The 26,805-nt window shown below is 38.3% G+C and overlaps 1 protein-coding gene across 6 annotated transcripts in view; it reads left to right on the top strand.

Annotated features, from left to right (window-relative positions):
• The window catches only part of igf2bp2a (insulin-like growth factor 2 mRNA binding protein 2a), a 127,361-nt gene that overhangs the window by 46,061 nt on the left and 54,495 nt on the right, over nt 1-26,805 (top strand). The window contains exon 1 of one of the 6 annotated variants that reach the window (XM_057853435.1): nt 2,756-2,796. The exons of 4 other annotated variants lie outside the window; for them this stretch is intronic. Coding sequence is in view for 1 of the 2 variants with exons in the window: in XM_057853433.1 (XP_057709416.1) it covers nt 10,672-10,679 (8 nt within the window). In the remaining variant the exon portion in view is untranslated. Of the gene's footprint in view, nt 1-2,755; nt 2,797-10,044; nt 10,680-26,805 lie in introns of those variants that run through there. One more of the 6 variants, XM_057853433.1, reaches the window with a different exon arrangement.

Genomic DNA, 26,805 nt, shown 5'->3' with positions numbered 1-26,805 from the left:
TTGCACACGCTCGAAGGGCCCCATGTTGCTTGTTGCCTGGGGGCTCCGGGTGCGCTTGCTATGCCTCTGTCTGTCTGTATGCATCTAAACCAGAGGTTGCGCTAGACTTTTTCGTTGTCTGTCATTTTGACTGACAGGGTCATAAAAATCCGGTCTTAATCTATTTTTACCCGTCACTTAAATTTTTAAGATGATAATAATGACATATTCAATCGTATTTAGTTTTCATTCATTTTTAATTAATATTGTAATGCTTGCTTGGCGGCGAAAAATTAGACACGGAAGTCGTGGTATTTTTCTCCCTCTTTTTACTCTGCTTACCGCCAGCAACACCAACAAAACAACAACTCCGCCCCCAAAGAAAAAGAGGCAACTATATACACAGGCGGCAATCTAGTCCACCAATTGGATGACGTGCTGGCACACCGGGTGCACCAATAAGAACCTCGCGTTGATGTGTCAACCACACCGTGCCATCAAGCATATGAATATGTAACTTTTTCTCCGCAGTGACAAAAACAGCTGACTGTGGCCCCAGTAGGTAGGCTACATATGGAACAATGAAATTAACAGTTCACCTGCTGTGGCCTGAACGCAGTCTTCCTCCTGGTGCGCATGGACTTGAATTGCGTGCCCGCTTGTGCATAATCAGATGTCTCAAGTGGGATTCCTTCAGAGGCTATTGTCATGAGGTTTTGGACTTTTGCCTCGGACAGACGACTTAGTTCGGACACTCAGTTGCCTTGACATTTTTCCGAGTAAGGCCAACGACGTCATGCATTAAGAGAGACAATAGCTAATTAATATGCTCACTCGCCACCCTGTGGTCTGGGGTGTGAATTGCAACCTGTCAAAATGACAGATGGACTTCAGTTTTTTCCGTCACCGTTTTAAAAAACCGGTTAACGACGGAAAATATTCGGTTAACGCGACCCCTGATCTAAACAAAACAAGCTGAAAGCGTACGGTAGTACTTTGGGTATCAAATTCGCCTCTTGGAGGATGTTTCGCTGGTGTAGCACATTTTGGCAGAAACCAGTTTTTTTTTCCTACTTTCGTCTCATCTCATCCCGTCTTTCCTGTACATTTTTCTTTTGCTGCTCGTTTTGTGAAATATCGATAGTGCTGTCATGCTCATTAATGTTCGTCTCGGCTTCAGTTTGAAAGGGTTGAACAGATGACATGCTTATGTCACTAGAGTCTTACTCTAGAAGCCTGGCAGCGTAACCATGCAACGTCACCACACTGCGACGTCAACAATAATGGTGACCTACTAGTTAAACTAATTTTACATATTGTATAAAAATGAAAACATCAAGAGAGTTTGAATATCAGATTATTTTAACTCATAATAACGAACTACATCTTTCTATCCGTGGATCCCTTTACAAGGTATTCACGCCAGTCAAAGTATGAGTTTAAAGAAATATGCAGATACTTGATGCAAAAATAATTTCATATTGTGCCAGAGTTAAAGGAAATCTAAAATACCATGAAAATGATAAACGACTCATTTGTCAAATCCTGAGAATACTTTATTTCCATCATACAGATTCAAAGAGTCAATATGACAGTTTCCTTTTTCCCGCTACCAAAATGAAGACCTTTTAAAATGTGTTTTAGCTAAACACAATACAATATTCTCCATCACCTCGGATTATAAAATGAAAAATAAAGGCCGCACGTGGCCCACTGAGGACTCGAACAAGAGGGGACAGTCTTATGCAAATGCTCCTTAAATCCGCTTGTAATCCCTGTCATCACTTCAGAGCAATCAATTATTGAGCCAATGCTGTTGTCCGCATTCCTCAGTGGCCTTGCATTCCTACTTCGGCTCTCACCAAAATCGGAAAAGCCATTGGAATTCAACTAGGGCTGCAGCTATCGAATATTTTAGTAATCGAGTAATCGACTGAAAATTCTATCGATTAATCGAGTAATCGGATAAAACAAATATATTTTTAGGTGAAGAGCAATTATAGATATACATGAGAAAACAAGACATTTTATCATTTTCAGTCAATCAATGTCTTTATTTTTTTATGTATATTGTTGAAAACAGCCAACAACTGCATCTCAGATGTAACTAGAATTTAAAAAAAAAAAGACTAATTCACTATATATATATATTATATATATATATACACACACCTAAAAATGCCTTTACGCTTGATAACACACATCACTTAAAAGTAAGGATTTTTTCGTACGTTTTTCAATTGAATTTCTATTTGTATTTGTATTCTAGTAAAGTTTTAAGTTAGTCTAAACTGTAAGTCCTGATAGGATTTTGAATTTGTTCAAAATAAATGTATGATACAGGCTGTATTGGAGCACATTAGGGACCAGTGTTACTTGGTGTTTTATCCAGCAATGACTACTGAGCTAAAACTGATAGTTAGCATTATTGAGTTTTTATTTGACACCCTTATCACTCCACAACGCTATGTTATGTTAAAGCCTGTGTGTAAGACACGTTAGCCACGCATCGAAAGTGGTCTTAATTAATAGAAACCTAGCCCTCCGCAGGGCTAACGTTACGTGAGCTAGTAGTGACAGTAATGTTAATCTTATGTATTAGCGCTCAGCGCTCTTTATTAGCGCTTAGCGCTCTACTGCTTTAAGATGGCGGCTGTTTGCTAACGCTGCCCAGACGCGGCCTAGTCTGTCATTTCGCATCTAGTTCAACATACATGTGATCTCTATGAGACTCATCAGATGCTAGCTGCAACTAACGTAGCATGTGCAGCTAGTATTTAGCAACGTCGGCGTCGTTTGTAGCGGCTGTCTGCTGCAGTAAGTTTTTTTTTTTTTTTGCTTCCTCCTCTACGCACGTGACATCAGCGCGTTGTCCCGCATTAAAAGTAGTCCGAGCAAAACGTGATGCTTAGAACTGTCAAAATAAACGATTACTCGAGGTGAATAAAATTAGTCGGATCAGTTTTTAAACTCGAGTTACTCGAGTTGCTCGAGTATTCGTTTCAGCTCTAAATTCAACGATCCGGTGAAAACGGGTGCACAAATCCTGATTAAATTAACAATCAACAGCATTATAGCTGTTCGATAGATTTCTGGTTTTCCCGGCACAGTGATCAAACGTGTACATTACACCAATGTGAAAGGTAAAATTGAGTGATTCAGTCGCTATCTTCTTTCCGTGAGGGTGGAATAAAAGCACTGCGTTCTATAGTTGGACGTTTTAGGTTTCCACATTGTTCCATTTGGCTCGACACTCGTCAATCTGGTTCGTTTTCCCGCGAGTCCTCTGGGTGGAACACTTTGAACTCTAATGCCTCCTCCCTCGCATATGACAACTAAAGTACACTATTATGCCAAACAAACGGCACATTGCGTATCGATCCTTAAATGCAATAAGCTTATACGTTTGTTTTTGTTGTGTTGATACACGACCGTCTGTCAATGTCAAAGTGGCCATGGTACACTTTTTGTCTTTATTCAGTACTTGCCAAACAATTAGTCAAACCACTGTAACACTACTACATTTTGCAAAACTAAATATTCTCAGAGGTTTGTGGTGTGCAACATGAGCCCGTACTATTTTCTAATGGCAAAACCCATCAATTGACACTTACTACACTGCCTGCCTGCCAGACGGAGCTCAGGGTCAATTGGCTGGTATGTTCGACATACCAGCCAACGATGGATGTAAAAACACACCCATGCAAGACTGACACTTGACACTTTTCTTTCCATGTATGTAATCTATACTCACGAGATCAGTGGTTCTTAACCTTGCTATAGGTATCGAACCCCTGAGTTTCACAGGTGCAATTACCGAACCCTTCAGAATTTTATATTAAAGCATTTTTTAAAATGAATTCAAAACCTAGCAAGCAAACATCTAAGGGAAATTCCTGTTCAAATTTCTTCCAGATTTCAAATTGGCTACAAATAATTTTGCCTTTTGCTGTTGATTTTCATGTTGGTAAATGAAATCAAACTCATTTCATTTTACACTGTTCCTTTTTTTCATGTTTACATTAGAGATGTGCCGATGACCGGTTTTAAGTTATACCGTGGTATGAAAACGTCAAGGTTTTAAAACCGCAAAACTTTTCCGTTATACCATCCCTAAAGTATTAGCTATTTTTTATGTAACAAAAATGCATAGACAAAATCCCTCGCTTGCAGCTGCAAGGCTCAACTCTCCCCCACCGGTGTTTGCTCAGGGTCAGTGAGTCAGCTGTGCTACACAATGGCTGGAGGAGGTGAAACTCCTGAACTTTTTTCCCCAAGGACCAACCGACATGTAAAACATGTTTGCGGTGGGTGGCTGTCGAGGAGGCAATACCTCCAATATGATTTCACATTCATACAAACTTAAAGATTAGTAAAGTATGTCATAAACATAGGCGGAGTTTGACTTTTGGGGCAGGGGTGGCACAACATGTTGATGACCCCGATACGCAGTGTCAGCAGTAAAATTGACTTAAAAGAATATTTATAATAATAAGTTGAAAATGAGCGTTTTTTGTTTCTGATCATTCTTGAGGGGAATTCTAAATCGGGCTGCTTAGACAATACTTCACGCCAAGATCGTCATCCATTGAACATGGTGCGCCTGCCGGTGTCGTGCCAATCTAGTTACCCCAGTCAAAAATTGTATCCTCTGCGCGGAGCCATACGGAGGTAGATTTGTGTCTTTATTATTCAATCAAAGAAAAGTTGCTTCAATTAAAAAAAAAAGTTGCTTCAAACAAAATATATATTTTCAACCAAAAAAAAAGTCACTTCTATCAAAAAAAAAATTGTGTTTGAATGCCAAAATTTGAAACTCCAAAAAATGTATGTGAAAAGCCATTTTTCTTTGATTTTTTTTTTTTTTTTTTTACAATTTTTTTTTGTCTTTTTTTTTTTTTTTTTTGTCATTCAAGCAACTTTTTTGATTGAAGTAATGTTGATTTGTGTTTGATCCACATTTTGGCTAGGACATTTTTGTCTTTATTATTCAATCAAAAAATAAGTTGCTTCAAAAAAATATATATTTTCAAAAAGAAAAATCATTTCAATCAAAAAAAAGAAACATTTCAATCATAGAACAAGTTTTTGGATGCGAAAAAATATTTGAGATTGAAAAATTTGCATTTGAACACTTAAATTTTCATTGAAAAAGTTTTCTTTGATTGAAGCAATCCTTTTTGTGTTGGACCATATTATGGGTAGGACATTTGCTTCAATGAAAAAAAAAATTCCAATCAAAGAAAAAAACTCATTTGAAAAATAAAATTGCCCTCCTCTAATATATATTTTTTTTAAATTATATGCAAAGCAAATGACCGTCTAAGGTGCTAGTCACAGGATCTGTTCGAAAAATAATTTTGACCCATTATGAAAATATATTTTTTGTTCATTTCATTCATTTTTGTAGCAGTTTTATTGCTTTACAACTTGTATATATATAGGAAAATCACTAACATGCAATGACACTTTTCGGCCAATGGGGGGGGGCCTGCCCCACCCTTAAAATCCGCTTATGGTCATAAACATTTCCCACCAGCTACGAGAGTTAACTCCAGCGTGTTTAGTGTGTCTAGCGGTGGTAAAGCAACTGTCTGTGTTGAGAAAGAAAGTGTGTGTATAATGTAAACACGATACGAGCACGTGCTTTTTATGGAAAATAATTCAATTATTTTTGTTTTGATGGTAATAATATTGAGCTGTGGCTGTGGGTTAAGACTCACCAACTTATTTTAATTTTATTTAGAATATTTCAGTTACGGTACTTTTAATTCATTTTAACTTAACATTATACTTATGTTCCAATTTGAAGAATAAAAAATAAAATAAAAAATCCTGTTTAATGGATTTTGTTTTTTTTAACCCAGACATCTCAAAGTAACACATTTTAGAGCTGTAATTGCAATACCGTGAAACCGTGATATTTTGGCTTAAGGTTATCATGCTGTCAAAATATCATACTGTCACATGCCCACTCTACATTCTTATTTTATTGTCGTATCCTTGCATCACATATCATCTTCATGGTGTAAAATGACGCTTTTTTTGTTTTTTTTTTAATTATCCACACAGTTCACACGGTCTGTAGGTCTGTTATATTTCCTCATACCAAGTGTCAGTCGACCTTCCACTGAGCAAACCGATTTCTCCGCCCGTTAGATGGAGGGCTAGCATTTGAAAGGAATGGAATAAAGCCTGCAAATTGAGGGAAAACCAGTCCAGAACGTGGTCTAAAACCCCACTTTGCCTAGATTTAGTCAGCTCACAAAATAGAGCTCTGCATTTCTTAAAGGGTAGATGAAGAGCTTTTCGGATTTCGGTGTAATTTTATGAATATAAACTTTGGACGAGTTCGTCAAAACAACCATGTCATTTTTAACGCGTAACTGCGAGGATAATTTGCATTTGTTTTTTTGTTTTGTTTTTTAAAGTTTTTTTGCACTCCGTTAATAGTCCTTTTCTATACCCTGAAGTGTGACGTAACTTCCTGAAGGGAACAGAAGACATGGCGGATTTTATCCACAGCGAGCAGCAGCGATAACAGTGCCATTTCCACCGAAAGTAGCCATTCATATCATAAAGAGCTTTGAAAAACTAAAATTAATTTAAAAAATGAATTATGCGTGTACGGAAGCTTTCGTATCTCGAGGTACCACTATACCTAAATATCTGACAAGATACCTCATGAATTTTCTAGGCCTTCATAAATGTTCTAGTTATTTTTATAAATGTATTTTTCTTTCATTCAAATTGAATTTAAAATTCTTTGATTGCCTCGGCCTTTTCAGGGTCAGGGTTTAGATTTTTTTTTGTTTCCCCTTCCAGTTTACACAAGCTTACACAAATTAAAGTTTTAAAGTACCATAGACAAAATAATTAAATGAAGGTACTCTGCATTCAATGGCTGGAATTTCTGAAGTGCAATTACAATTTTTTTTTTTTAAAGCTCTTCATTCATAATGAAGACTATGAATGAAGAATCATTGTCCAAAGAGCGTTGAACCCCTGAAAATGGAAGTCTGGCCTTCATAAAATACAAGGGTATGACGACACGATATCAGTTCTTTGGACAATGATTATGGTATTTGCTGATAGTCTGCCACAATTTGATCCAATTCGATTTAAAGGACGATTTACAAGAAAATTGCATTTGCTTCTATCCACTATAACCTGCATAAAATATTAAGCCGCAAGTGGCCAAGTTGTATTATGATATATTTAAACAAACATTCTTGAAATATCCACGAATAGGCCGCACTGGACTATAAGCTGCAAGGTACAAAGTGGGGTTTAAAGTAATGGTTTGTCATCTAATAATAACAACAGATTAATACATTAATGCAAAAATGTAAATCTAAACAATTAACACAATCTGTTCCATTTCACTTAATGTAATAATATTACTAAGTAGCTTTGAACTTTATGCCTTTTGTTGCTAAAACATCTCAGACATTTTGTTGAAAGCCATCTTTTTACCAAAATGGCATGTCTAAATTTATTATTTAAATGGCCATTTTGCATTTTGATTAATGTCAATTCGACTGTGGATAACGCATGATATAAATCCTGCTCGATTACACTGGCCAACGTTTTTTCATTACTAATTCATGTAATTCAGTTTTTTTCTATGTGGTTTAGTTTTCATGCAATCTGCATTTTTGATATTCTCATATTAGTGCTATTTTATTCTGATTCTTCATAAATTTTCTCTCAGGTATTTTTTTATATATGTATAAACAAAACTTAAAATGGCTATAAAATTCTCAGATTTTATGCTAGATGCACAAAAATCACCAAATGCAGAGATAACCACCTATACACATTAAGAAAAAATAGCAATATTTAACATATCATATAAGTTTTTGCCCAAAATAGCGACTTAAGATTTTCAACAGGTAATATAAATCACTCAATTTTCACATCAGAAACTTAATACTTAATACAAGAAAGCATGCCGAATCATCTTAATTTTACTCAAAAAAATGCAAAATATGTATTTTTCTATATACAATCACAACTTATTTATGTTGAATTCCATCACTATTGCCTCAGGTCGTCCTGTCGGCTATCTTGCCCTTGTCGTTTTTCAATTGAAATGTAACATAAAATAAAACACGTAAAAGCCAGTTTTTATGTAGGGACGCACAAATGTCTAAATTACTGGTTTTCTCTTGCTAAAAAATGGGCAGTTGGTCAAAAATGACCTGATTATTTGAAATTTTTTTTAAAGTTACGGTTTTCTGTATAGATACAAAATCCAACGTGGCGGCCATGAAAAAACAAAGAGCTTTTTAAGTTGAAAATTCTTGTCAATTATTGCGAAAATACAGGAATTTCCATAGATATGAATGTAAAACAGTCTAGATTCTTGGTTTAAAAAAAAAAAAAAAAACAGTTATCATTCATTTTACGTAAATATTTAAGCTAAAATCAAGCAATTTTTTCCCATTCACTTCAGTTTGTTTTCACAATGTTTCAAAGTGCATGCATGGTTGCCTGGCACGGCCAGACTGTTCTCCCTGTATTTTTCAAACACTGAGAGAAAAGTCTGGGACCAGCCCATTAACGGCCTCTCGAGCAGGTACAAAATCAATCGACAAATCAGATTTGTTTATTTGCGTGACGTGTTCTTAACGAGCAACGTCACTCTTGCGCGTCGGAAGTCGTCTCCACAACAACACAGATGGTGAACAGGAGAGCCGAGAATGTGTTCCAATCCACGGTAAAATCAGTTTTAAATTACCAAAAACACATCGACAAGAGTCATTGACAACAGTCTGTCTCGCGCTAGCCATGTTGAATAAACTCCGCTCTCCTCGTATGTTTCCTTTCGCACGCAAGTCCCTCGTCCTGCCCTCGTCGTTTTACTAACGTCTGCCCGTCGCTGATTGGTCCACTCCGCTGTCTGTTTGCTGTGGCTTGCTCTGCCCTGGAAATTGTATCCACTGAATGGTGGCCAGACTCAATAGCTGGAACAGCGGTGAGTCTGGTGTACCAGGCAACATGCATGGTGCTATTTTATATAATAATTATGCGGAATCTTCGACCAAATCACTCTTGAAACACTCCTGCCTGCTTGTATGCACTAAAACTTTCATCCTGTTTCCACCTAAATTAGGCGTTAGAACGCAGTGTATGTTTGTCGCAGTGAAAGCCTCCGCGACGCTCTTCCTGGCCCGGCCCCGTACGGGAAGCTGTGGCGCAACGTCTGTAGGAGCTGTCTCGTCAACTGATAGTGAAGACTAGAGATGTCCCAAACGATCGGCATCCCGATCGATCGGATCCGATCACGTCATTTTCAAAGCATCGGAATCGGCAAAAAAATATCGGCCATGCCTTTTTTTATTATATATATTTTTTTAATTAAATCGTTTTCTAATTGTATTTAACGTTACAGACATAATATGTTACACTCATCCAGAGTCTTTAGTTTAGGCTTAAGGTAGGGTTATCGAATTTATCCCAATAACGGCAGTAATTAATTTTTTTTTTTTAAAGTATCACGTTAAAATATTTAACGCAATTAATGCATGCGCTGCACGACCCACTCACGCAATGTCGCGCTCAATCTGTAATGGCGCCGTTCTACCTATATAGAGAGATAAAAGGCAGCGTAAAATGAGTAGAGTGAATTTTGGCAGCCTTTGGAGCCTTTATTTAATTGGCTAAAGCCTTACAATCCCTCTCCCTACGATTAGAAATATCAAGGGAAGCAATGTGGGGAAGCAAGGTAGCAATTGATCTTTTTCTTAGCACCTTATGTTATTTCCCAACGCAGAGAAGATATATCAATTGATAGCACTACGCACAGTCATGGTTCCACTTCCCATCATGCATTTGGGCATGACTAGAGTATCATTTACTGAAAGCTCAACAAATACACTAGATGGCAATATTTAGTCACAATATACAAAGTCACAAGTCTTTCTATCCGTGGATCCCTCTCACAGGAAGAATGTTAATAATGTAAATGCCATCTTGAGGATTTATTGTCATAATAAACAAATACAATACTTATGTACTGTATGTTGAATGTTTATATTCGTCCGAGTTTTATTCATTTTTTTCTTAATGCATTGCCAAAATGTATATGATCGGGAAAAATTTTCGGGAATGATTGGAATTGAATCGGGAGCAAAAAAAAAAAGCAATCGGATCGGGAAATATCGGGATCGGCAGATACTCAAACTAAAACGATCGGGATCGGATCAGGAGCAAAAAAACATGATCGGAATAACCCTAGTTAGACCCATACAAAATAGCTGTCATTTCCAAATAATAAATGCCATATTTTTGTTCAACCTTGCCACATCCTCATTGGCAGCCATTGACGGCGATCAATCGCTGCCAGCCTCTCCGAGTCAAAATGGAGTGGACGTCAATCACCGTCAAAGGCAGCTAATGATTTAAACTACTTGTAGCCTTAATAGTACGGCTGCACTTTTGCAAAGAGGTTGAGCATGCGTGTGTGTGGTATTGATCCAGGTTAACCCCACAGGGAGACGCACCTATGACAGGCAGGCACTCGGACAGGCTCAACCCTCCACTATAATAGCTTATGGTGGGCAGATTAAAGGATGAGACCTGAGAAACAAGCCGCACACGTAAACGACAAAAAGCAGCGAGCGGGCAGCGCAAACTCTGTCCACCTGTCCAGCGTCCCGCACAGCAAGAGGGGGACATTTTGCATGCATGTGGGGGTAAGCGTGCCGCGTCGAGGGGTCAGCGTGTGTGGTTGCATGTCAGATCGCTCGCGTGCGAGGTCCGCCGCCTGGACTCTCAGCTGGACTGCTGACTAAGTGCTTTGTAACGGACACTCGCAGGAGTTTGTGGAGTGATGTTACAGGCCATGAGTGTTGTCGGTCAAAGAAAGATGTCTGTTCAATAATGCTTATCCTCACTAAGGTGGTGACTGAGCCAGTTGTACTTAGGAACTAGAACTTACACTCATATTCACACTGGAAAGATTTTAGTGTTCCTTTAACCTAGAAACCTGTTTTCCATGGAGGATAATGCGTTATCAATGGGAGTAAAGGTCAACCGCTGTCGCAGAACTAAAAAGGAAATCTGTTTTCACTCTCAAAATAATATTGTGCTAAATTTAAAACCACATGATCCGAAACCAAGACTTTCCCAAGACGAGAAATGACTGTGACCAACACAAGACCAAGACCATAAAAGTCAATTTTTTTTTTTTACGTGTTGAGGTTCCAGTCATTTTCAGGGGTGGCAAAATAGTAGTGACACAAAAAAATAATGTCATTTGTTTTTCCTTAACCGTTTATAGGGAACTCGTTTTATTACTACAAAATAAATTTTTAAAAAAAAGTTTGTTTCTTTATTTCTCTTTTATTCATTTTAGTTAACATCACATGACGTTTCATTCATCAACATATTTATTTAATAAAAACGATATAAATGAAATGATATATACGAAAATATACATTCACAATTAATAAGAAATAATATAATAATACAGGTAGTCCCCTGGTTACGATGTTCCTGACTTATGTGATTTCGGCTTTACGATGACGGAGTCCCCAGTCATTTTTTTTTTTTTTTTTAATTTTATCTTTTTAAATAATGTTGACTTTTGTTTTGTGATGCATGCTTTTATTTTGGCGCAGGAATCGTAGAGCAGGTAGTACTTCCGGACGTGAGTGAGAGCGCATGTACACACGAAGAAGCATGTTTTTGCACACACGAAGAAGAGCCATTTGCTCCCACGAGGAAGTGGAAAGAGCTTCAAGCCTGTGCCTACATTTGTTGCTTGTGAAGCATCCACAGAGGCAACACTTGTATATAACATTTTTTGTACTGTTTAATGTGCGTTTTCAATTGTGGTCGGATACGTGGGGTGAGTTTATGTGATTGTTTTTAATGATGTGCGGACGCTAACTGATACATTTTAATCGTTTGTGTGGATTGTTATTGCTGTATCAGCAGCTAGTTATAAACCCAATGTTGAATTGCTGTTATTGAACATGAAACTGATTTAATTTAATTTTTATATTAGTTTTATTCTGCAAGTATGATGTCATGAGCAGCTGAATAAAGTCAGCAAACCATACGGATGTCTGACATAGTCATTTTGGAGCTAATCTTGCTGTCTAGCTCGGACTTAGCGCCAACATCTTGGCAAGGACAGTACAATTACATATAATACATGTTTTTGGCAAGTTATTTGGGGTACGTAAAGGTAGGCCTGTCGCGATAACAAATTTTAGTGTGCGATAATTATTCTCATAAATTATTGCGATATGCGATATTATTGCGCCCCCCCCCAATTTTTTTTAACCAATTTACAATAACACAGTGTGAATACAGTATATATTAATAGATCAAGTACACCCATTTAAACACGATTAATATTTATTCTTAAATTCAAATATACTTTTTAAGAAATCACAACTAAAAACAATAGACCCTGCCTCTTAAGTAAAAAACAACAATATTGATACCGCACAGAAACACAGAATAAATAAAATGTGTTTAATAAAAAAAAAAATTGCACTTAATAACTTAAGCATTTAGGAAAATGAAAACATTTCCTGTCATAGCTTCTGCAATGGTGTTCGATAGGGATGCAACGATACAGTTAAGTCATGGTTCGGTACGAATTTTGATATGGGGGACACGAATTTTGAGCCGATTCAATACATTTAATGCTCTGTAAAAAAAAAAAAAAAAAAAAAAATTGTATTGTATTGTAAAAATTAAATTGCCATCATATAAACATGCATTTTAGTGCATAATATTTATGTGCTTACTCCTTACTGATATGAAAAAAATTGTATAAAAGTGCTGAGAACAATCTTTACTGTTTGTAAAGTGAGGCAGGGCACACCGTTGATTTCTACAGCTCTCTTAGCAGCTAGGTTTACTACATGAGCAAGACATCCTATTTATGGTCCGAATCCATCTGTGTCACGTACTGAATTAACAATATTTGCAACATTATCTATAGTCACTGGTATGGATTGATTTGGCCTTCTTAACTTCCATTCAGTCATGAAAGTTTAGAATTCATCGATGTAGTATATGGACTACATGTCCCATAATCACTCTGGGCTCACGTAGCCAATGGCATGGACCGTAATACATCTAGTTTGCCATTTCATGATATCTAGTGTGTACGCGCAAGCATATGACGGCTTTCATAAACAGGACGAGTTTGAAGCACAGCGCTCTTAATTTCATTCAGCTGTTCGTTGTCAAAGTGAGGTTATTCGTAGCAGCCAAGTCGGTAACAATGTTTTGGCGGACTTCGTTGTAAATATCCAGCGTTGTGCCGAAAAATAGCCGCCCCGCGTGAAATGTCACTCCTGATGGGAGCGCCCACACGTCAACAACACCGGCGCGCCATAGATGGTCCACAGTCACTCCGGAGCACTGACGCGGCCGGTGTACGTTGAACAATAGGATATAATGGGAACGATTGGCTCTGGCGCTAGTTTTTGCCGGACCTGGAACGAAGATGCATTTTGCGCAGTTGGTAACGAACTTTTAACAGCACGTCTGCCGCACGCGCACACACACGTGCACGTGAGGCGATAAATCGCAGCGGAAAAATGACCGCCTTCATTTTTATATATCGCGCGATAAATGGAATTATTGCATATTGCGACAGGCTTACGTAAAGGGTTAATTCCAATTTTACGCTGAAATTCAGGTTACATCGCCAGCGTAGGAACGGAACTCGTTCGTAACCAGGGGACTACCTGTATCTGATTTTAAAATTAAGTTTTCTATATTACCACAAATAGTTGCTTGGTTTATATAGGATTGAATATCTATTTAATGAAATTATGCTAGAAAATCTGAGTCTGAGACAAGATCAAAATCGTTGGGAGTCGAGACCAAGATCCTCAAAATGTAGTTTCTGGACCAAAACCAGTTTTAAGAGTTGAATAACTGCCCAAAAAAACCCTGATGAATCAGGACAACGAGTTACTACTTTCTAGGTGTGTGACAAAATACCAAAATGCTGATACAGTGGGGCAAATAAGTATTTAGTCAACCACCAATTGTGCAGGTTCTCCTACTTGAAAAGATTAGAGAGGCCTGTAATTGTCAACATGGGTAAACCTCAACCATGAGAGACAGAATGTGGAAAAAAAACAGAAAATCACACTGTTTGATTTTTAAAGAATTTATTTCCAAATTAGAGTGGAAAATAAGTATTTGGTCACTTACAAACAAGCAAAATTTCTGGCTGTCAAAGAGGTCTAACTTCTTCTAACGAGGTCTAACGAGGCTCCAATCGTTTCCTGTATTAATGGCACCAGTTTTAACTTATAATCGGTATAAAAGATACCTGTCCCCAACTTAGTCAGTAACACTCCAAACGCCACTATGGCCAAGACCAAAGAGCTGTCAAAGGAGACGAGAGACAAAATTGTAGACCTGCACCAGGCTGAACTGTGCAAAGTAAAGAATGAATGGGGCCATGTATCGAGAGATTTTGAGTGAGCAAGGGCATTGAAGATGAGACGTGGCTGGGTCTTTCAGCATGACAATGATCCCAAACACACAGCCAGGGTAACAAAGGAGGGGCTTCGTAAGAAGCATTTCAAGGTCTTGGAGTGGCCTAGCCAGTCTCCAGATCTCAACCCCATAGAAAATCTGTGGAGGGAGTTGAAAGTCCGTGTTGCCCAACGACAGCCCCAAAATATCACTGTTCTAGTGGAGATCTGCATGGAGGAATGGGCCAAAATACCAGCAACAGTGTAACAGCAGTGAAAAGCTTGTGAAGAGTTACAGAAAACGTTTGGCCTCCGTTATTGCCAACAAAGGGTACATAACAAAGTATTGAGATGAACTTTTGGTATTGACCAAATACTTATTTTCCACCATGATTTGCAAATAAAATTCTTTAAAAATCAAACAATGTGATTTTCTGGAGTTTTTTTCCACATTCTGTCTCTCATGGTTGAGGTTTACCCATGTTGACAATTACAGGCCTCTCTAATATTTTCAAGTGGGAGAACTTGCACAACTAGTGGTTGACTAAATACTTATTTGCCCCACTGTGTATATGTTGAAGAATGACCGTAGTGGTTCACATTCTCCCATTGATTTTTTTCGCAACGTTTCAAAATGCATGCATGGTACGAAAATGATTTACATTGAATCCTCGAACAAATCACTCCTGAGACAATCCTTCCTGCTTGTATGCTGTACAGCTCTCATAGTTCTTCCAAAAATCCAAGCTTAAACCTGGCTTGGAAAGAGCGTGTGCCGTCTTCGGCTGACTATTCCTAAATGAAGCTCAGCAGCTCGGGCGTGACGCGAAGTGTCACGTCAATAGTAATGAAGTCTATGATTCAAATCTCAAAATAGTTGTCAAATAATCGATTACTTGTCGATTTATCGTGTCAAGTCAGTCAGTCTCATGTGATACTACAAAACAAAATTGCCTGGAAGTTGAAGGCAAGGCAAGTTTGTAGTAAAGCAGAACAACCTAAAGAGGCACCCGCGTTGTGGTCTCGACATTAGCTCATCAATTTACAGACTTCAGGAAGAAGGGGAGGAGACAGACTTTATCAACGTAACCATTTAACTATCTTTGACAAATCAAGAAAATCTTAAAACAGAGCCATGCATGTGCAAAATAAAAGTTATAGTTGGTGCCCAAAATCTCGATAGATACAATTTATTTTAGTCTACCCGTATGAGGCTACTCTTCAATATTACCAATCTGTGGTTGTGTGAAAAATTTCCCTAATAATTCACATGTATTCAGGACATGCCGCAAAAAGAAAGTCGACCGAGGCTGAATCGTGGTCGTGTGGCGTCTGTGGTGGAACGAACTGTTTTGATTTAAATAGCAAGTGGAGCTTTCGACAGCTTTCCTTAATGAAATTCAGACATGTTTTTTTGTGGGCTCCGGGACCTTTTTTTTTTGTTTTTTTTTTTTCTGTCCCGATGACATCAGAAGTTAAAGCATTTTCTGCGGCGGTCTGAAAGTAGCTTTCCTGGTTATTTGGGTTTATGCAATCAAAACACTGATAATGACGGTGTCGACTTGACATGAGTAATTGCAGCGTAGAGTCTTTCGTTTGTTGACATTTTTGGTGCGGGTTTTGGGATGAGCATCATCAGCTGTGTCTTTGGAATTTTCGAATGAGAATGCACAGATGTTTGTTGAAGAGAGGCAAGTTGACAATAGGTGCGAGTGTGAATGATGTTTATGTGAATGGAAAAATATGTATTTATTTTTTGGGATGGACAAATTGTTGTTTGCAATGTGTGTGTGTATGTGAATGCTACAGAGATGTTTTCATTTCTCTGTTAGTCAACATTGCATAATGTACATTGCATGCCCTACGCGCATATGGGAAAGGACAAACTAACTCATTTTACTTGATCGAGTTCAGAGCTCCAAACTTTGTGACTAAAATTAGAGCCTGTATGAGTATTTTTTTCATCTACTCGCACATATGCTACCAGTAACATTGCAGAATTTTTTGTTGTTGCTGACAAACTTTTTCACGGTTAAATCCACTAGCTGGCGGTAATGTAACGAGCTAGTTTGCTAAGGGAAAATACAACAGAAGAAAAAGAAGGTGAAGGTGGGTGATGTGTGGAGTGGGTGATAATTGGGGTAGCGGGAAAGCTTGACAGCACATGCCAACAATGGCGAAAAAGACAATAAGCGACTACTTTCTTTCCAACAAACCTTCTGGCACTGTTTCGATGGAGGATCACAGGGGGAATAAGTCTGGCAAAAAGTCAGAAGAATCGTAGCATGTTCAATTTATTTAATAACTCAATCTGGAATAGATTACAAAACATAGACAAAATTAATTAATTAATTTTCGAAAGCTGCCTCATGAACAATTGACCGAAACTCCATTATAGGTGAGCATGTGTATGCGCAAACATGTAAAGATAAGTGTAGGGGTGACTAAAGAGCAGTCAGGTGTTTAATTTAATTATGTTTTTAACTGGAAGATATAATTCCTGTTACTCTAATTTTCGGAGTATAAGCCGCTACTTTTCCCCCTCATTTTGAATCGTGGCTTATAGTCCAGTGCTTCTTATTTGTTGATTTATTTGGGTTAATAGGTAACAGTATATCTGACAGCTGCGTCATAAGACTGCCATAAGACCCTCATACAGTAATTAAGACATGACATTATCAGTTACTGTTCTAGTTGTTTCATTAATTGCTAGTTATGAATTTGGTAATACTTTATTTGACAGTGGCGCCATAAGACTCTCATAAGACCATCATAATTATGACTTGCAATAATGAATGCTTATGACAAATATCATTAAGTGTCATCCGGCAAATTACCGTAATTTCCCGAATATAAGGCACACCCCTGTATAATGCGCACCCCAAATTTACTTGTAAAATCTAGGGAAAATTATTGTACCCGTTTATAAAGCGCACCCTCATTTTAGCACCAATAAATAGAAGAATACAAGAAAACACAGCTCGTGTACAAATGTCATTTTAATGACTGGTGAAACACAGCACAAGCATAGCACATTGGTAGTTCAAAACATTACCATAAACTGACAATATTTACGGTAATAATATGATTTGACAACTTCTCCAACTTATCAGAATCTAGGAGAAAACAAAACAGATGTGACTTTTCTTTTAAAGGCTGCTGTATAACTTGCTCGTTTCATCATGATGAATAAATGTTACTTCCATGGATTGATACGGTAAAATGAAAGTGAGAACGTAAGTCGGAAATCCTTGAGCGCTCATCGCTGTCAACACGACAGTAACAATAGGAACTATTGTTATTTGGGTTTGAGTTTCCCGAGGGACAGATATAGTTGACGGACACAGGAAGTCTGTGTGCTTACGTTTGTTATGGTCCGAGTTGCGGAGCTGCAATAAACGTTGACTCAAATGAGTTCAAGAAACTAAATTCTGTGCTTTATGAAGAGTGAAAAAAGCAGAATTTAACAGACGAAATCATTCGGCCGATGAAGTATTACCGAAACAAAATGGTGACGTCACGTACCGTAATGGTCGGCAACGGGTCGCAGCATATGTTTCTTCAACACAACGTGGCCGTGTCAATAAAGAAAAATCGGTTTACATATATATATATATATATATATATATATATATATATATATACTAGTATATCTATTTCTGTCTACATCCATGTACCCGTTTATAATGCGCACCATGATTTTACAAGTTGATTTTGGGGAAAAAAAGTGTGCGTTATATTCGGGAAAGTACGGTATGTCACTAACTCCATTTATGTCCAGCTCGGACCTTTACATCTATTCAAAATGGAGATAATTTGCCAAAGGACACAAAATGACATCTGTCATAAGCTTTCATTAATGCTCATGGCAGTATTAAGTCATAATTATGATGGTGTTATGACAGTCTTATGGCGCCACTGTCAAATAAAGTGTTACCAAATTCCATAACTAGCAATTAATGAAACAACTAGAACAGTAACTGAAGAAATAATTAGCACAGAACATGAATTTTGATTTGTTACTGACATTTGTGGTGCTGCAATGCATGCCAGGAGGCATGTTGGATAAAAACAGTGTTGACAATAGGTGGCAGCAGAGGCTGACTGTCTCCCCCAAGGGAGCAGTGATGGCCAAATGAAGCTTCTTGAAGCAATGCTTCATGGTGGTTCATTTGGTCTTATGACAGTCTTATGATGGCGCTGTCAAAGTGTTACTGACCAGTGCGGCTTATCTATGAACAAATGCTGCTTTGTGTCAAATTCAGTGGGTCGCGGCTTATAGTCAGGTGTGCCTTATAGTCCGAAAATTACGATATGTTTATAACTGGAAGATATCGTTCTTGTTAAATAAATAGACAGACATTTGAAAAAGGACAAAGTTGTTTTCATGATAGGTTAAATAGATATTTTAATTCATCCGCGTATGCTGTCAAAGGCCAGGTAAATGTTTACAATTGGTGTGTTTGTGAACACATGGAGGTTTGAAACAAATTTGATGTGTAGTACTAACTGCGGGCCGTAGATTTGGGATTAGTGAAATATTTACAGAAAACACTTGGATGAATGACTTTCAACTGTTTCTTGTGAATGTGAAAGTGTATTTGTTAAAGTATTAATGACTTAAAGCCCACTCTACGTATGCCCTTGAGACAACTGTGTGTGTGCGAGAGCATCCACCGGCTCAGGCTGCTTCTCCTCTCCTGCCGCCAAAGCTGAGAGAGAAGGAGACAGAGGCTGCTCAGGTTGCCGCCGCGCCCCGATGAGCTCTCGCCCGCAGAGGGTTGATAAGAGAAACGCAGGCGCCTGGGCGCTTCCTGCTGAGATGAGATGCTTAGCGGCGTCATGGAGCGAGTGCTTCCTCACCGCCGCAGTCTTAGTGTGTCGAGAAGGTGCGGGCCTTTCATGTGTGCTGAAGCTGCAGGTGCAGGAGAATTCAAAGATGCGCCTATAAATGAGAGTGGGATAAAGTCACAATATATTTCCCACATGCAGGTTTGTTTACTTGTAGAAATTACATTCTATTCATCTATTTGAATTGGAGGCTGGCAAGAAGGTGATTATGTTTTAACGCAGTTGATGGCAAAAGACGTCTATTGGCCGCCTAGCGCCGTCAATGGCAGCTAAGGAGTTAAATGGATAGATGGTTGCATTAGTTTTGTATAAAATAGCAGGCAAATATCCAATCAATGTATGTGTGAGGGGACAGGTCTGTAAACGGTATTGTTTTTTCCAATACAGTTTTTGGCACCCGATTCTGATACAAGTGTGCTACAGTGGTATGAACCTGAAGCTTTTGGAATTTCTCACATTTCTGCATAAAATCACCATCAAATGCGATCTTGTCAAAATCACACAGATGGAAAAACAGCATCTGCTTTAACTAAAACCACCCAAATTGCATGCAGACAATGACAGAAGCGGGAAAATAAGTAAGTGAACCCTCTGCCTAAGTAGACTTATAAAGCAATTGAAACCCATTTTTACCAAACTATTTTAGTCAGGTGTGTGGCCAATCACTGATAAGTGGTTTAAAGCTGCCCTGCCCACTATAAAACACACACCACGAAAGAATTGTCTTGATGAGAAGCATTGTATGATGTGCATCATGGCTCGGTCAAAAGAGCTGTCTGAAGACCTACGATCAAGGATTGTTGATTTGTATAAAGCTGGGAAAGGATACAAAACAAACTCTAAAAGTCTGGATGTTCATCAATCTAGTTTGGCACTGTTGCTGTCTACCAAAGATGATGCCAAGAGTTCAGCGCAGAATACTCAGAGAGGTAAAAAAAGAGCCTGAGAATGTCTGCTAAAGACTTACAGAAATCACTGGCAGTCCAATATCTCTGTGCACACATCAAATATATGTAAAAGTATGGCCAAGAATGGTGTTCATGGAGGACTCCACTGAGGAAGCCACTGTTGTCTAAAAAAACATGTTGCTTGTTTTATGTTCGCAAAAAGGCACTTGGACACCCCACAGAAGTTTTGGAAAAATATTTTGTGGACTGATTAAACTAAAGTTGAATTGTTTGGGAGTAACACACAACGCCATGTGTGGAGGAAAAATGGAACAGCTCACCAACATCAACACCTCATCCCCACCGTGAAGCATGGTGGAGGCAGCATTATGATTTGGGGCTGTTTTGCTGCCTCAGGGCCTGGACAACTTGCAATAATTAATGGAAGAATGAATTCAAAGGTTTATCAGGATGTTTTTCAGGAAAAACTGAGGCCGTCTGTCAGACAATTGAAGCTAAAAAGAGGATGGAGGCTGCAACAAGACAATGATCCAAAACACAGAAGTAAATCAACTTCAGAATGGTTTCAGAAGAACAAAATACACGACCTGGAGTGGCCAAGTCAAAGTCCAGACTTGAACCCCATTGAGATGCTGTGGAATGACCTAAAGACAGCGATTCATGACAGACATCCCAGGAATCTGACTGAACTACAGCAGTTTTGTAGAGAAGAATGGGTCAAGATTAGTCCTGATCGATGTGCCAGACTGATCTGTAGCGACAGGAAACGTCTGGTTGAAGTTCTTGCTGCCAAAGGGGGAGTGGGGGGGGGGTCACAAAATATTAAATGTGATGGTTCACTTACTTATTTTTCCCCCTTCTGTCACTGTTTGCATACTGTCGTCATTAAAATATGAAAACCTAGAAATTTTGGGTGGTTTTAGTTAAAGCAGACACTGTTTTTTTCATCTGTGTGATTTTGACAAAAATCAGATCACATTTGATGGTGACTTCCTGCAGAAATGTGAGAAATTCCAAAAGGGTCAGATACTTTTTTATCCCACTGTAGATCCCTTTTTGTTTAGCACTATGTGATACATTTGTGAAATGTTTGTTCAAATGTCGATTCTAAATAAATTGAGGAGGAAAAGCTGTCAGAATCTTATTTTTCATCCATTAATTAAAATGTACTTGTGGAATCATGTTTTCATGATAAAGTGAATGGCCCATGTTGTAACAGATGTTTTTTTTTTATCACTCAGAAACTAGTGTGTATGTTATTTTATTTTTACATCATGAACTTTGACACTACTCTTGTATTCCTATTTAGTTTTGTTGTTTATTGTGAAGATTCCTACTCCTACCCTGTTTAATGCAGCGTTTTTTCACTCACGAAAGTAACAAATGTTAGCTGTCAACTTTCATTTTGACAGCTGAATTGGCCTAGAAGAAAGGCTTCTTGTAAAGGAATTAAAACAAAAAAAAGCATCTCATGTTTGCATGAAGAAGAGCGAGGCAGATATGCGGTGGACAGGCCCAGTGGACTGAAAGGCTATTTGGGATGTCTTTTTATTCATCCAAAGTGAGCCTCCCGCTGGGCCCGCGAGCCGTCATCGACAGGCGGAGCTCCCGCACACAACTAAGATGTAAACAAGGCTTTCAGAGGCCTCATTAAACACAATTATTTCACCGGTTTTTTTCTCCTTTGCTGTAGAAAAGGGACTACTTTTTCTTCAATCCAATAGAGCTGCATGTAGATTAGCTACTGTTTTGATTTACTAATTCATTTGTTTTGCGTTGAAGGAATTCCAATTATGATGATAATGTTGAGTTTGATTGACACTGTAAGATAGGAATCCTGTTAGTGGAACAAATGAACAATTTCTAACATATTGAGAGCTGTTTCCAATACTTTGACTCAAAAAAGGTGACCTTTTTAATAATTTCTGCAAATATTCACCACTTTTATATAAAGAGTTCCCATTGGAAATAGGTTTAAAAACACAACCCCAACCCCAAAACTGAATTAATATTCATATATTTCTTGGTATATAATTTTAACATCACGTGGGAAGATGCCATTTAAAATATGCTATTTAATATGATTGTAATAAATGTCAAATTTTAATATGACATTTGCATTGCTTTCTCTCGACTTCTCTAGGCTTGCTATTTTATGAGATTTTAACTTTTTAAACAGTCAATTAAACAAATACATAATGAAATCCAATATTTTTTTGTAATTAAATGTAATTAACTTCATTCTAAGAATTTCAGCAATATACAGTTGTGGTCAAAAGTTTACATACACTTGTGAAGAACATAATGTCATGGCTCTCTTGAGTTTCCAGTTATTTCTACAACTCAGATTTTTCTCTGATAGAGTGATTGGAACAGATACTTCTTCGTCACAAAAAACATTCATGAAGTTTGGTTCTTTTATGACTTTATTATGGGTGAACAGAAAAAAGTGATCAAATCTGCTGGGTCAAAACTATACATACAGCAGCGCCCCCTTGGCCATTTTCACTTCAATTAGGCGCTTTTGGTTGCCATCCAAAAGCTTCTGGCAAGCTTCTGGTTGAATCTTTGACCACTCCTCTTGACAGAATTGGTGCAGTTCAGTTAAATTTGATGGCTTTCTGACATGGACTTGTTTTTTCAGCATTGTCCACAAATTCTCAATGGGGTTTAAGTCAGGACTTTGGGAAGGCCATTCCAAAACCTTAATTCTAGCCTGATTTAGCCATTCCATTACCACTTTTGATGTGTGTTTGGGGTCATTGTCCTGTTGGAACACCCAACTGCGCCCAAGACCCAATCTTCGGGCTGATGACGTTAGGTTATCTTGAAGAATTTGAAGGTAATCCTCCTTCTTCATTATCCCATTTACTCTCTGTAAAGCACCAGTTCCATTGGTAGCAAAACAGCCCCACAGCATAATACTACCACCACCGTGCTTGACGGTAGGCATGTGTACTTGGGGTTAAAGGCCTCACCTTTTCTCCTCCAAACATATTGCTGGGCATTGTAGCCAAACAGCTCGATTTTTGTTTCGTCTGACCACAGAACTTTCCTCCAGAAGGTCTTATCTTTGTCCATGTGATCAGCAGCAAACTTCAGTCGAGCCTTAAGGTGCCGCTTTTGGAGCAAGGGCTTCCTTCTTGCACGGCAGCCTCTCAGTCCATGGAGATGCAAAACACGCTTGACTGTGGACACTGACCCCTGTGTTCCAGCAGCTTCTAATTCTTGGCAGATCTGCTTTTTGGTGATTCTCGGTTGAATCTTCACCCTCCTGACCAATTTTCTCTCAGCAGCAGGTGATAGCTTGCGTTTTCTTCCTGATCGTGGCAGTGACAAAACAGTGCCATGCACTTTATACTTACAAACAATTGTTTGCACTGTTGCTCTTGGGACCTGCAGCTGCTTTGAAATGGCTCCAAGTGACTTTCCTGACTCGTTCAAGTCAATGATTCGCTTTTTCAGATCCATGTATGTATATTTTTGACCCAGCAGATTTGATCAATTCTTCTGTTAACCCATAATAAAGTCATAAAAAAACCAAACTTCATGAATGTTTTTTGTGACAAAGGAGTATCTGTTCCAATCACTCTATCGGAGAAAAATCAGTGTTGTAGAAATAACTGGAAACTCAAGAGAGCCATGACATTTTGTTCTTCACAAGTGTATGTAAACTTTTGACCACAACTGTATTAAGTAGGGCTGTCAAACGATAAAAATTTTTAATCGAGTTAATCACAACTTAAAAATTAAGTAATCGTAATTAATTGCAATTCAAACCACTTATAAAATATGCCATATATTTCTGTAAATTATTGTTGCAATGGAAAGATAAGACACAAGACGGATATACTGTATACATTCAACATACTGTATTTGTTTATTGTAACAATAAATCAACAAGATGGCATTAACATTATTAACATTCTGTTAAAGCGATCCATGGATAGAAAGACTTGTAGATCTTAAAAGATAAATGTTAGTACAAGTTATAGAAATTTATATTAAAACCCCTCTTAATGTTTTCGTTTTCATAAAATTTGTAAAATTTTCAAGCAAAAAATAAACTAGTAGCTCGCCATTGTTGATGTCAATAATTACACAATGGCCATGGTGCTGAAACCCATAAAATCAGTCGCACCCAAGCGCCAGCAGATGGTGACAAAACACCAAAAAACACAAGTAACAAATGCACATGACACTGTGCTGTCATTTTAATCTGTTTGTTCGGGGCATGTGCGTTAAATATTTTAATGTGATCAATTTAAAAAATTAATTACCGCTCTTTAATGCGATAATTTTGACAGCCGTAATATTAAAGAGCATACGACAGGAGAAAAAAAGTCTTAAATGGCATTATTATGTGAATTACAATCATATTTTGAGACGATTCGACTATATACAACAATTTAGCAAAGCGCAGATGACGAGAAATTAGTCTTTTAATCTGCCGGTTAGCCACGCCTACCGTTATAGGGCTTTAGCGTCCCCAACAGGTGGATGACGTCAGCGGTAGACTGGGCTCATCGGTTTTACTTTTCAGCCCATTGAGGGGGAATTATTCAGAACGAGGAAAACGCGACGAAGACAGCCGCAAAATGTCATTGTTTCAGTCTCTATACTCCAATATTTTTACAGGATATTTTTTTATCCAAGTATTTTTCCCCAATAGCTATATAAATGGCTTGAGAAGGACCAGTCAGCCCGTCTAGGGGGAACTATTCACAACGAGGAAAACGCGACGAAGAGAGCTGCAAAATGTCATTGTTTCTGTCTCTTTACTTCAATATTTTTACAGGATATTCTTTTTATCCAAGTATTTTCCCCAATTGCTAAATAAATGGCATGGTCATGACAAATAACAGTCTTGTGCTAAATGGAATATGAAATAATAAAAATGCATTTATTCAGGACGACATGGCAAAATTATTCCATAATGGTCAAAACAGTCGACTTCACCTTTACTGTCGCACCTCCCGAACGACATTTTATGACACCTAAATCGGACATATGTCATTTCCCTTCCCCGGCTTCGGAGAATGTAAACAAACCAAAAGGCGTGACAGCTAGCCGACATGCTAACCCGAACCGAGTGATGTTTCAAAGTCTTCGAAGCGGAAAATCACACATAACTAGCCTGGATTTATTGACATGACGACTGGGTTGTCGATTGTCTTCGCGGATCGGCAAACCGCCCGGCAGAGAGCAATTTACAGTTCGTTCCCCGTAGGAGGGTGGCTGCAGTTGTTGTGCAGCTAACGTGCTGCTAATGTGCATGAGGACAGCTTTTTACATGCCTATCAATGATCAAACATAAGTAGTCTTTTATTTAAAGAAAGTTTGTAGTGTTTACTTTGTAATCGCTGTATTCGTATTTGACATAATACAAAACAAGATGTTTACTCACTTCCTCGTAAGTCCAATGGTCCCACAGTAAATATCCACGGTGAATGGGAACCTTTTGAAACTCCAAAAAGGCGCATATGCCTCTCCCTCATACAGAATGATTTTTCGGCAGCCGTTTGGCTGGCGTGATGCGAAAAATAAACGTATTAATCCGCAAAATCAGCTGAATCCTTCGTCCTCATACACAACAGTACACCGTATAGTGAAGAGGACGTCTTCTACCGTACACGTCGCAGCGCCCTCCTCCTCAATGCAAGACCGAAGCCGGAAGTCACTCATTTTCATGGCGCGGGAGTCAAAAAGCTAAATAAATATAGCGATCGCTTCCACACACATCCACGCGGTCCATATCATTCAGGAGCATAAAATACCGCGTGTATTATGAAATAAACATGCTTTTTCGTGTCACATGCACTTTAAGTTATTAGTGCATTCCACAAAGTGCAAATTGCAAATGGTAAGAGTTAAATACTTCTTCAAAAATGTATATATCCTGTGAAACACCAAACTTACTCATTGATGAAAACTTATTTGGTTTAATTGTTAATAAATGAATAGAAAATACAGATCAGGCGTTCCAAATAACTCTTTGTAAAATAACACCTCACAATTTCAATGTAAATACTGCTTTCATTCCACCAGCAAAGTATTTTTTTAACTACTTATATTCAATTTGTTTTGCTATATCATAAATAAAAAGTGTACAAAATATCAACACTATGTCGCTATATTTATGTACTGTCTTTGATACTAGTACACTTTATCATCTCTGGCCATACTGTAAGCATGAGTCATATAAGAACTACTGGAAGTGATCACATGATTTTTCTCTGTGGACTTTGGGAGTTTTTCCATCAATGATGTCAATCGTCTTCATAAAGATTTGATGGGCGAGCCGGTCCGAATCCACGCAGACTTGGCGTCCTAGCTGGTGCGGGTGGGCGCGGTAAATATTAGCTTTTCAAAATGAGCATGGCTTAAAGGCCAAATTGAGAAGATTTCTACACACTCTTCCCTCCCTCTTTTTGGCAAGATGCTGCAGACCGATGTTCTCCATGACCGTTCAGTGTGAATCCTCCTCTGGTGTGGCTCGCTGGGGAAGGAGGAGCTGAGGAAGGGCTCCGGGTTCACCTAGTGTGTGTGTGGGTAAACAAAATAGGCCGCAGTGTCATGGGTGTCACCCATCTCTGCTGAAA

The sequence above is a fragment of the Corythoichthys intestinalis genome, chromosome 12, assembly GCF_030265065.1.
Source record: "Corythoichthys intestinalis isolate RoL2023-P3 chromosome 12, ASM3026506v1, whole genome shotgun sequence".
Classification (NCBI taxonomy): domain Eukaryota; kingdom Metazoa; phylum Chordata; class Actinopteri; order Syngnathiformes; family Syngnathidae; genus Corythoichthys; species Corythoichthys intestinalis.
Note: the sequence above shows the minus strand (reverse complement) of the source record. Positions and strands in the feature narration are given on the sequence as shown.